The sequence below is a fragment of the Tenrec ecaudatus genome, chromosome 2, assembly GCF_050624435.1.
Source record: "Tenrec ecaudatus isolate mTenEca1 chromosome 2, mTenEca1.hap1, whole genome shotgun sequence".
Classification (NCBI taxonomy): Eukaryota; Metazoa; Chordata; class Mammalia; order Afrosoricida; family Tenrecidae; genus Tenrec; species Tenrec ecaudatus.
In genome coordinates this window covers 211,264,572-211,277,307 of record NC_134531.1, presented here as the reverse complement: position 1 = coordinate 211,277,307, position 12,736 = coordinate 211,264,572, and the positions used below count along the sequence as shown (strand labels likewise).

Genomic DNA, 12,736 nt, shown 5'->3' with positions numbered 1-12,736 from the left:
GGGCTGAGGGAGTGGGGTGGGGCCTAGAGACCCTCATCAGTCCCCCTGGGAAGCTGATTGACAAGAAAGCATGGAGCCAAACCCAAAAGGTCAAACCGGTCACCACGGCACCAACACTAACTCAAGACAACCCCCCAGTGGACATCCAGGTAGAACTGTGAGCCGTAGAGTTTCCGGAAGTGAATTGCCAAGTCTGTCTCTCAAGGTACACCTGGTTTGACTGTGACCTTTCAGTTAAGAGCGGGTTCTCCTTAATAACTTGTGCCACCTGGACGACTGCTGCCTTGTCACTGCTGCTTTTCTCCACACCGCCTCGTCAGCCACCAACTCAGCACAAAGGGTCAGCGCACTGTCACCCACAGGGGTTTCCGTGGGCCAATTTCCAGAAGTAGATCACCAGTCTATTCTTTCGTGACACTCCCAATGAACTAGAACTCCAACTTTCAATGGGCGGCCAGCCATGTTCATTGTGTGTGCTGCCAGGAGCTGCACACCAAGGCAATTAACAATGGACGTGAACCAGGTGCCTCTGCGGAGACCAAAGGAGGATGGGGAAGGAGAAGGGGTGTTATTGGAAGCCTGGCATCCTGCTCCTTTGGCCGGTGTTGGCGAGGACCAGCAGAGTACCCTCCCGGGAATCCAGCAGTGGGCAGCACCAGAGAGAGAAGGTGGACAGTGAAAGAGGAGACCTTCCCCTACCCCACCTTGACCTTGATGTGCCTTTTCCAGCAGGGCATCAATGAAGTTCTGTGCAGGTCACTGTCATTTGGAGGCGATAGGTTCTAGAAGGATGTAGTGAAGTTGGGTGAAGGGGAGCATCAGGAGGCAGCTGCAGGATTCAAACCCAGCTCCTTCCAACCCTAGGCACCCGTTCTGCCACCTGCTTCCAGGCCCTAGGGCTCTGGCCTCCTTCTTTCTGGCCCAGAGCTGTGTATTGTCCTGTCCGTGCACATGCAATTCAAAGGCCCAGTGGAAATTTTCTTCCTTGCAAGCTCTTCCTCTTCTGGATTACCTCATCTCCCTGGAGAGGCTGCTGGACAGGGGTCTGCCTACCCGCTGTGGCCACCTGGGGCCGGCGCCCCAGGGCTGTGGTGCCAAGAACAGGAACAGGGCTGCATGCATTGTGGCCCAAGCCCCCAAGGTGAGCTGCCCCCTGGCAGCAGAGGTCAGCGTGGAAGCTGGGAGGGGCCTCGCTGACCCAGCCCCACCTTCCTGTGGACCTGCTTAGGAGGAGGTGCCTGCGGACTCTGCCCGGCTGTCTGCTGACCTTTGTGTTCCAGTGTCGGCCCTAGATCAATCATCGGAGTGCACAGGGAGGGCTGGCCCACAGGGCACTGCTTCGGTCTGCCTCAGTGTCCAGCCTGCTGCCCTGGGAGGGGAGCCATCCAGGAAAGATACGCAGAAAGTGCAGGCTGCTTTCATCAGACGCCTTGGCAAGTCAGCTTCGTGGCCTGGCTGCCACTCTGAGACCAGGCACCCAGCAGCTCCCTTCCGCCCTCCCCGAGAGCCCTGGTGGACCTGTGTGTGTATTCCCAAGGCGCCGTTCTCCTGCCCTTGGTCTGTTGTCCTGGAAACACAGGCACAGGAACAGACCACGCTGCTGAGACGCATACCACCATCAGGGGATCCATCCACTGGGTGTTCCGAGCTGATTTTCAGAGGTGAATCACCAGGCCTTTCTTCTTAGCCCCCCTCAGCCCAAAGCTGCCCCGAGAGCTGGTCATGATGGCAGCATGCAAGCTGAGTGCCCTGGCCGGGACTCAGACCGAAGTCTCCCACATGGGATGCGTGCATGCTTCCCCTGAGCCACCTCTGCCGATGCGTGCCCATATCGGGGACAGTAGCAACATTGCTCCTACGCCATGTAGTGGTCAAAGAGACCTGTGACCTGGCCAGGTCCCCCACTGCTCATGCTGATCAGAACCTGATCACCCATCTGCTAATTAATCTGTCCTCCCCCACCCCACCAGTCTTTGGATCCCTGGGTGGGGCAAATCGATGAGGACTTGAAGACTAGCTGAAAGGTTGTTGGTTCGACCCAGACCCAGGCGCTTGGCAGTCCGTGTTCCAAAAGATCATCACCTTGGAAACCCTGTGGCACCTCCAGGAGTCGGAATGCACTGGATGACCACTCGCCACCATCAGAACAGATGTCCATTGAGCCACCTCAGCGCAGTGGGGAGGAGGGGGTTTGGGCTTAGATCTGAAGAAGTTTGCTGACTCCCACACTGCCTTCTTAGCCTCCGGGCAGCTCTGCCCAAGTCGTGCCTGTGGCTTGGGAACGGAGTGTGTCCCCCCTTGGAAATGGAGCCCAACTTGCGTATCCATGGGAGGAGATGTGGCTGTTCCCAGCTAGGGGATGGCGGGCGGTCTCTTCTGGGTTTGGGCAGAGGGGCCTCATGGAAACCCTGGCTGCATTGCCCCTCCAGGTGAAGGAGATCCTGACAGCGCTGGGCCTGCTGTCCTGTGCCAACACGCGGACGGGCAGCCTCTCGGGCGGCCAGAGGAAGCGCCTGGCCATTGCACTGGAGCTGGTCAACAACCCACCTGTCATGTTCTTTGACGAGCCCACAAGGTGAGCCCAACCCTGGGAGCCTCTAAGGGGGCTGTGTGCCCCGCTTGTGAGTCCCCCACATGCGATGATTTCTCAGGGCCCCCTAACACCAAGTCCCACTGGACTGTGCTGCTCCCCTTTGCTGCCTGTGTCCTGGGGTCCTAGGACGGCGGGGCCAACGGACTCAATAGCAGCAAGCCCTTGGAGGGGTGGGCGGAGGGAGCCGAACTTCTGTGATAAAGCGTCCCCATAGTGCAGCTGCTCTCAGGGCCAGACCTTCAGCACCCTGGAGAAGGGGCTCCCTCTGGGGTTGGACGCATCCTGGGACTCTACATCTTGATGCACCTGGCCCAGCTCCATGCTCCCCAGCATACGAGTGACTCAAAGAAACCAGAAGGAAGACACTGGCATGGCCTTGTTCACTGGGGCTCTCTGTACCCACCTGAAACTAGCCCATCTCCCAAAGAGGGCCGTCCTCCCGACCCCCAGGTGGAGGCCAGCACACTGCTGCAGGGGCCTGGCTCTGACCCCCTGGGGCAGACACTCAGCCAGACCTGCACCTGACTCTTGTCTCCGTGTTGCCCAGTTTATGCCCACCTTGCCCCTGCCCAATTCCAGTTAGATTTTTGGGGGGAGTTGGAGGGTGTCTTTGGCTTTCTGCACATGGGGCTTGTCTGTTTTGCTCACTTTGGTGTGCAAGCCTACCCGATGCCCATCCCACAGTGGGTGGGACTGACAGCCTTTTAAAGATACTTGAGAACAAGAGGCTGCAATGAGCCCATAAACTAGCCTCTTCTGGGCAGAACCCGAGTGCCGCTGGTATGGGAGGTGCCTGCTCCACACTCGGTTACCTCGTCTGTCACACAGAATGGAGGGGACAGAACCAGAGTGAGGCAGGAGGTGCTGGGGTGAGATAAGAGGACCCCCTGACCCCCATCAAAAGCCCTAAGTGAGCCCCTTGAGCTACACTCTGTGGATGTTTGTGTTCACTAGAACTTCCATGCAGAAAGCCCCAGCCTGCCGCTGCATGGGCACCCCTCTGCTCCAGCCCTCAGTGGGCTGTGACAGCCAGGCTGCTCTGTCTCCCAGCTGGGAGCTCTGGGAATGCACCAGCAGGTGAAGCAGAGTGGGACGATGCAGGGCACCAGGGAAGCCCCTGGTCTCTGCTCTGCAACCCTATTGGGGGCTCTTGGGACAATGGGCTCAGCTCTGCCACCCACAGCAGACTCTTACCCTGCCCTTGACTTGCAGCGGCCTGGACAGCGCCTCCTGCTTCCAGGTGGTCTCCCTGATGAAAGGGCTGGCCCAGGGAGGGCGCTCCATCATCTGTACCATCCACCAGCCCAGTGCCAAGCTCTTCGAGCTGTTTGACCAGGTATGGCACTCCCCCTCCCCCAACCCTGGAAAAATCTAAGCAAAGCAGAAAAAAACAGGGCCAGCCAGTTGGCTCCTACTCATGGTCCTCCTGTGTATCAGAGTAAACATGTGCTCCTCCGCTCATGTTTTTGTGAAGTAGACCACCACACCTTTCTTCTGAGGCACCTCTGGGTAGACTCACCAGCAGCAGAGCATGTTAAAGCCACTGGTATCCTTCCCACCCGCCCTAGTTAGCCTAAGCGCAAAATCCTGAGTAGGCACTGCCCTGGCTGATTTCTCCTGGGCCGTCATTTTGGGGTGGCCTTGGTCTTGGGTTTTATGGCACTTAGGGGTCCTAAGCAGGTAGGATGTCTGGGGGAAGAGGAAGAACTGGGCAGTGTCCTCTCCCAGCCATGACTGGTGGCCATGGGAGGGGGGACAAGCCACTGGCATGACTGAGACTTTGTTCCTTCCACTGATAAACTGGAAGAAATCCTGCCACATTAGTGACACATGATTTGTGCAACAGACTCTGATGAATCTTAGGTTTTGATTATGATGAGTCCCATTACCTACCCTGCCCCACTCCCCACCCCTGAAAAAAATAATCCCAAGGGATGAAAGGTATATAGTTCCAAGGTTTTTCCTAAGCGGATGGTGGCAGTCCTGTGCCATTGAGTGATTCGGATTGAGACCCCACAGGACAGACTGGAGGACTCCGTGGGGCGGTGACAGCTGCAGTCTCTATGGCAGCAGGTAGCCACGTCTTCCTCCTGGGGAGCAGCTGGGAGTGGAGCTCCTGACCTTTCGGCGAGCAACCAAGCTGAACTCCAGAGCCGCCAGGGCTGTTAGCAGGTGGCTAGTGATCAGCAGGCTTCCCTGCCTTCCCTTTGAACAGGGACCTTGGAGGTCACTGAAAGCTCTAGTGAGAGGAAGAGAAACAAGAGTGAGAAAGATGGGGATAGGTTGAAGGCACGAGAGGGAAATAGAGACAGAGACCAATGCAGAACCACACACACACACTGATGGAGACGGGGTGTGATGCCTGTTGCTTTGGGGCGGATGGCAGGATTGACTTTGTGCCTCTCCTTCCATTGCAGCTGTATGTCCTAAGTCAAGGACAGTGTGTGTATCGGGGAAAAGTCTCCAACCTTGTCCCCTATCTGAGAGATTTAGACCTCAACTGTCCGACCTACCACAACCCAGCAGATTTTGGTAAGTAGAGCCCTAACCAGCCAGAAGGACACGGGTCGGTCACGCCCTACTCTTGCCCTTGGCGCAGGATCAGGGAGTAGCGACTATCTCACAGATGGCTTGAGCGCTTTTTGTGACGGAGTGCCTAAGAGCTGAACTCCTGCCCTGCAGATTGAGATACCTGGAACCGGAGCAAGGGAGCTGCATGCTACCCAAACCCACTGCCTTCAGCCAATGCCAACCCTTAGGGGCTCTAAAGGACAGGGTAGCGCTGTCTCATGGAGATCCTTAGTTTCTCAGCTTTAAGGCAACAGACAGCCACATTGCCTCCTGCAGAGCAGCTGCTGGCTTTGAACCGCCAACCTTTCAGCAGCCGAGCACTTCTGCCTCTGAGCCAGCAGTGCTGCCTGAGCTGTGTGTTGTTAGGAGCCATACCTCTAACATGTTTTATCAGGAAGCCCCCCAGTCTGGTTGAAGTCATTTCTATGAAGGAAAAAGGAAACCTTACCTTTTTGGTTTAGAATGTCTTCCCCTGCCAACTGCATTCATTACCAGAGACCCCAAAAAGGGGAATTTAAATTTTGAGGGAGCATTTAATGATAGCAACAAAGTCCAGAGTGGAGGGGAACCGATTGAGGGCCCATCGCTTTAAAGAGAGGCCTTGAGGTGGGCCACCTCCTCGTCTGTCCATACCCCACCCACCCACTACTTGCACCCCAACTGACAAAACCTGCTTCCCCACAGTCAACTCGTGTGCCAGTCGGTGCAGGCTCCAGGGAGCGTTCCGGGGCTGGCTGTTTGGCAGTAGATCCCCCATGCACCCCTGAACGATGCCTCTGGGTGGAAGGGAACCTCTGCTTTGAGCTCACTGACGGGGACATTAACCGCATCATCCAGACATTCACTGCGTGCATCATGTTGGCTATAGTAACAGCTCAAATGTCTGACACCATCACCGGGGCCCAGGGACCCCCTGTTGTTTCTTTCTTTCCTGTCCACACCCTCTGGGACATTCGGTCCATCCTCAAGCATCGCTGATGTTGGCCATCTCTGTCTCTAGGACCCGCCTCTGTGCTTCATGCTCCCTGACACTGCTATCGCCAACTGTCCAGGCGCTTCAAATCCAGTGTCTCCAAAAGCACACTCCTTGCCTCCCTCTCTCCCTGCCCCCCACCCCCTCCATCACAGCTGCATGGCTCCCTCTGTGCTACTGGTCTCAGGGTTGGCCCCCTGGACAGTATGCTTGGTCAGTGGAGATGGATTGACACAGTGGCTGCAGCCAGGGGCTCAGGTGTGGGGACACATGAGGGTGGCTTGGGACTGGGCAGCGCTTCCTTCTGTTTTGTGTTATTTCCCTGAAAAACATCTGCACGTGTCACCTCCAGGACTCCCGCTGTCTATGCACTGCTCAAATGGTGCCATGCAAGGCAGGGTCCTAGGAGATGCTCCCCACTGCTGGGTAGCAGTTTTGCGGGGAGGAGGCCAGGGGAGAAGGCAGTCCTCTGAGAGGAGGTGAGGGCGCGGGAGAGTCTTGTGTAAGGAGAAGACTTGAGGGCTCGGGAAAGCCTGTGGGAAGGGTCACCTTGATAGTGGCATGCTGCTCCCAGAGAGCAGAGGGGACATTCGGTGACATGGCCCTGCTGGGCAGGACAAGGATCCTAAGCCTGCAAGGAGGTGAGCGCCTTAGAGGGAGGATGGACAGGAAGGAGAGGAAATACTGCCTGTGGAGAGAGGACAGTGTTCCCGTCGGGGGCTGCCATCTCCTCGGATGGACAGAAGTCCAGCATCCGCGGGGAGAACAGGACATGAGGGCCTGGGAAGCAGCCGTGTGCGAGTGTCAGCGCCACTCCCAGAGGTGGCCCGGAGTGTGACTCCTGGGGCTTGGCTGTGTCAGCGCAGGCCTTGGGACAGCACAGAGTTGGTTTTTCTGGAAAGATGTGATGAAAAGATAGGGCCCAGGGGAGCCTGGAAGGGAGCAGGGAATGTCACCGACCTAGGGACACTGAACAAAGAGGGCCAGTAGGATGGAGGACGTCCCCTGTCAGGGACAGGAAGGCCCATCGTCCTCATGGGCTGACGAAGCCAGAGCATGTGACATCATCCGAAGAGCATGTGACTTTGGGAGTAAGCCGGGTGATGCTGGGGGTGAAGGAGACCGTGGGGGTGAGTGGTGAGCGAGGAGGAAGAGGGGTCAGTATGGGGATCTATGAGCCTTGTCCCTGGTCGCATCTCCCAGGCCCATGAATCTGCGATCTCTCGTCTCGGGGCTGCTGCTGGTTGTGGTTCTGCTCCCCAAGCTCCCATGCTGCCGTGATAGGGGTCACTGTCAGATGGGCGAGCAGCTGACGCCTCAGGTTCCCCGACTCCGCAGATTTGCACCCCTTTCGTTCACCGCTTTCCAACCAGGTCAATGGCCTCGCTTTGGGTTGCAGAGTCGATAACAAGGTGTTGAAACGTGGCTCCAGCATCGCTAGCCTCATGATGTGGCATCTACACAATTGTTTTCAGTGATTCCCCACCATTTCTTTCCTTTGTGGCTGTGCCATAGCTTTTCATGTAGCCGTGCCCGGTGGCTAACCACCAGGTTGGCCGTTCGAGTCCACCCAGAGGCACCACAGAAGAAAGGGCAGGCGATCTATTTCCCAAACCCAGTTGCACCCAAACACACTGTAGGGGGCACCGTGCTCTGCAGGCACAATGCGGGGGGTGGGGGTGGGCATCGTGAGCCAGGGCCGTCTCCAGGGCTGGGGGACTTGTGCTTCCTTGTGAAATGGAGAGGACACACAGGGGTGCCTTGTGGCCACGGGGATGCTGACCCCCCCCCCCACCGTGTGTGTGTTCTGTGCAGTCATGGAGGTGGCTTCTGGCGAGTACGGCGACCAGAACAGCCGCCTGGTGAGAGCCGTTCGCGAGGGCATGTGCGACTCGGACTACAAGAGAGACCTCGGGGGCGATGCCGAGGTGAACCCCTTTCTTTGGCACCGGCCCTCTGAAGAGGTAAAGCAGGCAAAACGATTAAAGGGGTTGAGAAAGGTAATGGAAGTCCCTTCCCCTCCCGAGGAGAGCTGCATGCTGCATTTTGCACCTAGCTGCATGAAGCACCCCTTAGCAAGGACGCAGAGGGACCCTGGGCTGGAGCTTCACCTCCGCTCCCTTCTTGGATATGCCCTTAGGATTCTACTTCCATGGAAGGCTGCCACAGCTTCTCGGCGAGCTGTCTCACCCAGTTCTGCATCCTCTTCAAAAGGACATTCCTCAGCATCATGAGGGACTCGGTAAGGGGGCTTGGAGCGACATCTATCCTGTCCTGTCCAAAGGGCTGCCTTGTCCCTCCATCTGTATTGGTCAGTTTTCACTCTGTTTCGCTGCTGTAACGAGCGCTCCTAGCGCAGCTGTGTCCGCCACTGTCCGTGGTTCTGCTTTGCTTATGTTACCTGTCGGTGTCCGGTGGGGAGCGGTGAGGAGGAGGGGGTTTGTGGCTCTGCTCCTGTGTCTTGTCCTGCTGGGACCCAGAAGAAAGGATTGCCTCTCTTCTACAGTACACCTTTCTTATGGCAAAGGGACAGCACAGGCGCAAAGCCATGTCCCTGACCGAGTGTCCACGTGTCCACGTTCCCCTGGCCAGAACAAGCCCTGTGGCCACTCATGCCCTATGGGAGGGGGTGGGCAGTATAGAAACCTCTTCCCTGCAGGTCGTTCACCCTTGTTGGTTTGTCCTTTTTGAAAGGCATTTAGCCAAAAGGTTGCAGTTGCTTCTGTTTTTAACAGCTACACAGTCTCATCCTGTGTGAGTGCCCGTGCATATGTTTGAAGTGGCTTAGGGTTTGGGAGGAAAGGCCTGGAGGAAGCCTAGGGTCTGCTGTCCCAGAACTTATGTGCCGTGCCTCTGAAGGCCCTGGCCTCTTTGCTGTGGTGGGTCACCCTCCCGGCCCTGGCTTCCACGCTCCCTGAGTGCAGACTGCGTCTGTCCCCAGGTCCTGACGCACCTGCGGATCACCTCGCACATTGGCATCGGCCTCCTCATCGGCCTGCTCTACTTGGGGATCGGGAACGAGGCCAAGAAAGTGCTCAGCAACTCCGGCTTCCTCTTCTTCTCCATGCTTTTCCTCATGTTTGCGGCCCTCATGCCCACCGTGCTCACATGTAAGCAGCCGGCAGCCCCTCCCTCCTCTGCACGGCCGGGCCTCCTGCCCACGCGCAGCGGACTGTGGTCATGGTTGACCTGGGGGTGACTTTTCTGAAAGCCATCGTTTCTGGGGGACAGATGGAGGTGTGGCTGTCTTTTCTATCAGACAAGAATAGACTTTGTTGAGTCAAAGGAATGAATTGCTAACAGAAGGCTTCAAGGCATGGTCAGAAAGGCCACGGAGGCGATACTTCTGAAAGTGTACTAATTAGGAGCCCATCCAACCCCCTCCTTGTGCACCCCCCTAGTTCAGCTATCAGGAGCTCTGGCGACCAGGTAGCTTCCATGTTGGGCTGTTAACCACAGGTCAGCAGTGAAAGCCCACCGATGCTCCTGGGAGAAGGACAAGGTTACTGCTCACGTACAGATTCACAGCCTGGGAAGCCCAGGGAGCAGTTCTGCTCTGTCCAGTAGGCTTGCTGTGAGCTGGAATTTGATTTTGTCATTTGAGCTCGGTTGTGGGTCGGTGGTGGTTCAAATAGTAGGATTGCCACCTCCCAAACAGGAGACTCAGGTTGACTATTCCCAGCCAGTATGCCTCTTGGACCACTACCACTTATGAGGTGCTATACTGCTATGATGCTGAACAAGCTTCAGCAGAACTTCCAGACTCTGATGGACTAGGAAGAAAGGCCTGGCATTCTACTTCTGAGTGCCAGCCAATGAGAGCCCTCACCTGTTACTGGGATGGCACAAGCGCGGGCAGCATTTCATTCCATTATCCATGGGTTGCCGAGTTGATCTATGGCAACTGGCAACTGGCAACAACCACGACTAGAGTTGAGTTACTAACCCAGCCCTTGTGTGGCACACCTTGTGATTGGGTAAAGCTCCTATGGACGAGTGTCCACGTCATTCTGATTTGCTGGCGAAGAAGGCATCCCTTGGTCATGTGGAGCTGGTAATATAGACAGTTGTTGCCTCAGCAGAGCCCCAGAGAAACACCTCCTTCCTGCCCTGCCTGGAATCCCTGGCCTCGCAAGACCAGCCTGGAAGGTCTTACCCATGAGAAGTCTTCTTATCCAGGCAAACTGAATCAGAATCCGTCAGCAGTCAGCAGTGGAGTGAATAACTAGAAAGATTCTCAGCATCCTCGTAGATCTTCTTCACCCCAGGACTCCCCCGCCCATGACTCTCAGGCTTTAAAAGTTGGCAGACCCACCAGGTTGGAGCTGCTGCTGCGTGCTGGTGAGCCAATTCCAGTTCGCAGACATGTTGTCCAGCAGAGTGGAACCGTGCTATCAGGTTTCCCAGGCTGTAATCCTGATGGAAGCTGACTGCCAGGCCTTGTCTCCTACACATGACTAATGGGTTCCAGCTTCCAACCTTTCCGTTAGCCGCTGAGGACCTAACCACCATCTGTCCAGTCCCTCCCAGGCTGGTAGACCATTTCATATCATCTTGTTCAAGCATCGTAAGGCCCACGTGGTGACACGGGGCAGGATGGGGTTAGGAGCAGGTTGGCACGAGATAGCCTACTTAAGAGTTTGGTATGCCAAGCCCATCTTCTTGATCCCATTTTCTTGTCTTCTTCCCAGTTCCTCTTGAGATGAGTGTATTTCTTCGGGAACACCTGAATTACTGGTACAGCCTGAAGGCCTACTACCTGGCCAAGACCATGGCCGACGTCCCCTTCCAGGTATGTAGTGAAGGAGGGCGTCACTGGACACTAGTATCGGAGTGAGATCAATATGAACCCACATGCAACTTTAATTAAAGTTCACAAACCTTTATTAGCTGGTGGTCAAGGGGCGGCGAGAGCCTAGTTCTCCCTCGACTCCGAATGCTTAAAGAGGGGAGTTTCCATACTGTGGAACAAACAAGGCACAGGGGCAGATGGTGTCATGCTACCTGGAAAATATAGGACCTTATCAAAATGCAGTGGGGTTTATAAGCAACATCAGCAATTTCAAAAGTCAAGCAACAGGTCAGCAATTACAGAAGTTACCAAAGGAGTTACAATAGTTACACGGTGGCCACCCTCAGGCTCAGTAGTTAATGCAGCTTGGTTACATTGTTAAAATTACTGCATCGAAGTTACCTACCTACTCCATGGTGGATGTGGGGTCTACAACATGGGCTGCAGGCTCTTCATTTGTACCCCAGAGCATAGTAGGGGGCCACAGGGAGGGGGAACTCCAAAGGGCGCAACAGGAAGGACCTTACCAGGAACCGTGGGCTGTGAGTGCGGCAGCGTCCTGCCTGCTGAGGGCTGGGCTGAGTGTTGCAGTGACCCCCGTGTGCTCTGTGTCCCCAGATCATGTTCCCAGTGGCCTACTGCAGCATCGTGTACTGGATGACCTCGCAGCCGTGCGACGCAGTACGCTTCGTCCTGTTCGCTGCCCTGGGCACCATGACGTCCCTCGTGGCCCAGTCCCTGGGCCTGCTCATCGGGGCTGCCTCCACATCCCTGCAGGTACTGGCCCGGGGGGCACCGCAGGCCAGGCCACTCTCCCTGGTACCCTTCCCCCCACTTCGCCTTGCACTCCAGAGCCTGGCGCTTCCCCGCTGTCCCCACAGGGGGGGAATCCGTTGTCTAGGACAGTCAAGGTCAGCAGTGTGTGGTGAGTGATGGTGAGTGCAGCTGCCTCACAGGGTGCAGAGCAGAGCCCCCAAGGGTGTTCAGCGGCTGGCTTTTCAGAAGTGGAGTGCCAGACCTTACATCCGGGCACCTTAGGTGGACTTGAAACTCCAACGTTTCAATTAACAGCGTGCACCGCGCCTTGACTCCCTGCCCAAACCAAACCGAGCTAGTTTCTCTCAGTGGATCCCAGCTCACAGTGGTCTCTGACTCCCCAGGAAGAACTGCTCCCTAGGGATTTCCTGGCTGAAATCCTTACCGGCCTTCCTTCCATGGACCCACTGGTCGGGCTAGACCCCCACCCCCCCACACCACCTGTCGGGGCCTCCAGAACTCCCTTACATGGCACTTCACTGCAGGAGGTGTTTCCCCATCTAAGCACCCATGCCTAACCATGCCCTGGAGCTCAGGGCTAGTCCTGTCCAGAGGGGAGACTGGCCCAGGGAGCGGAGGCAATTTGGTTGGGATCACACCTTGTGTGGGTCCATTAGCCATCCCTCAGGTCCTCCACACACCTGCATGGGTTTCACCGCTCCCTCCTTGCTCCCTGCCTCCAAGGTCAATCTTGCTCTTTCAACATCTCAACCCATGTGGGCTTTCCAGTCTCCACCTCTGCTCCTCCCATCCCCCCCACCCCCACGGCAGGCTCTGTCCTTTGAAAACTAAAGCCAGAACACTGGTAAAAGAGGGCTCCTGAGCCCTCGACCCTCCCCGCCCCTGCTCCCCACCAGGGCTGAGCCTCCAGGGCCTCCCTGCAGGCCCCAGCCAGAAATGGGAAGGGCAGGGATCTGACCTCACAGGGCTGCGAGGTCCCCGACCCAAGGTTGGCAATTCAGACTGTCCCAGCAGCAGCATGGGAAAGAGG

The 12,736-nt window shown here is 56.5% G+C and overlaps 1 protein-coding gene across 2 annotated transcripts in view; it reads left to right on the top strand.

Annotated features, from left to right (window-relative positions):
- ABCG1 (ATP binding cassette subfamily G member 1) overlaps positions 1 to 12,736 on the top strand; it is an 80,475-nt gene that overhangs the window by 62,764 nt on the left and 4,975 nt on the right. Inside the window, exons 6-13 of one of the 2 annotated variants that reach the window (XM_075543355.1) lie at positions 2,430 to 2,575; positions 3,806 to 3,929; positions 5,011 to 5,125; positions 7,953 to 8,101; positions 8,278 to 8,379; positions 9,079 to 9,247; positions 10,829 to 10,929; positions 11,548 to 11,706. In XM_075543355.1, coding sequence (XP_075399470.1) covers positions 2,430 to 2,575; positions 3,806 to 3,929; positions 5,011 to 5,125; positions 7,953 to 8,101; positions 8,278 to 8,379; positions 9,079 to 9,247; positions 10,829 to 10,929; positions 11,548 to 11,706 — 1,065 coding nt within the window. Of the gene's footprint in view, positions 1 to 2,429; positions 2,576 to 3,805; positions 3,930 to 5,010; positions 5,126 to 7,952; positions 8,138 to 8,277; positions 8,380 to 9,078; positions 9,248 to 10,828; positions 10,930 to 11,547; positions 11,707 to 12,736 lie in introns of both variants that reach the window. The other variant, XM_075543354.1, reaches the window with a different exon arrangement.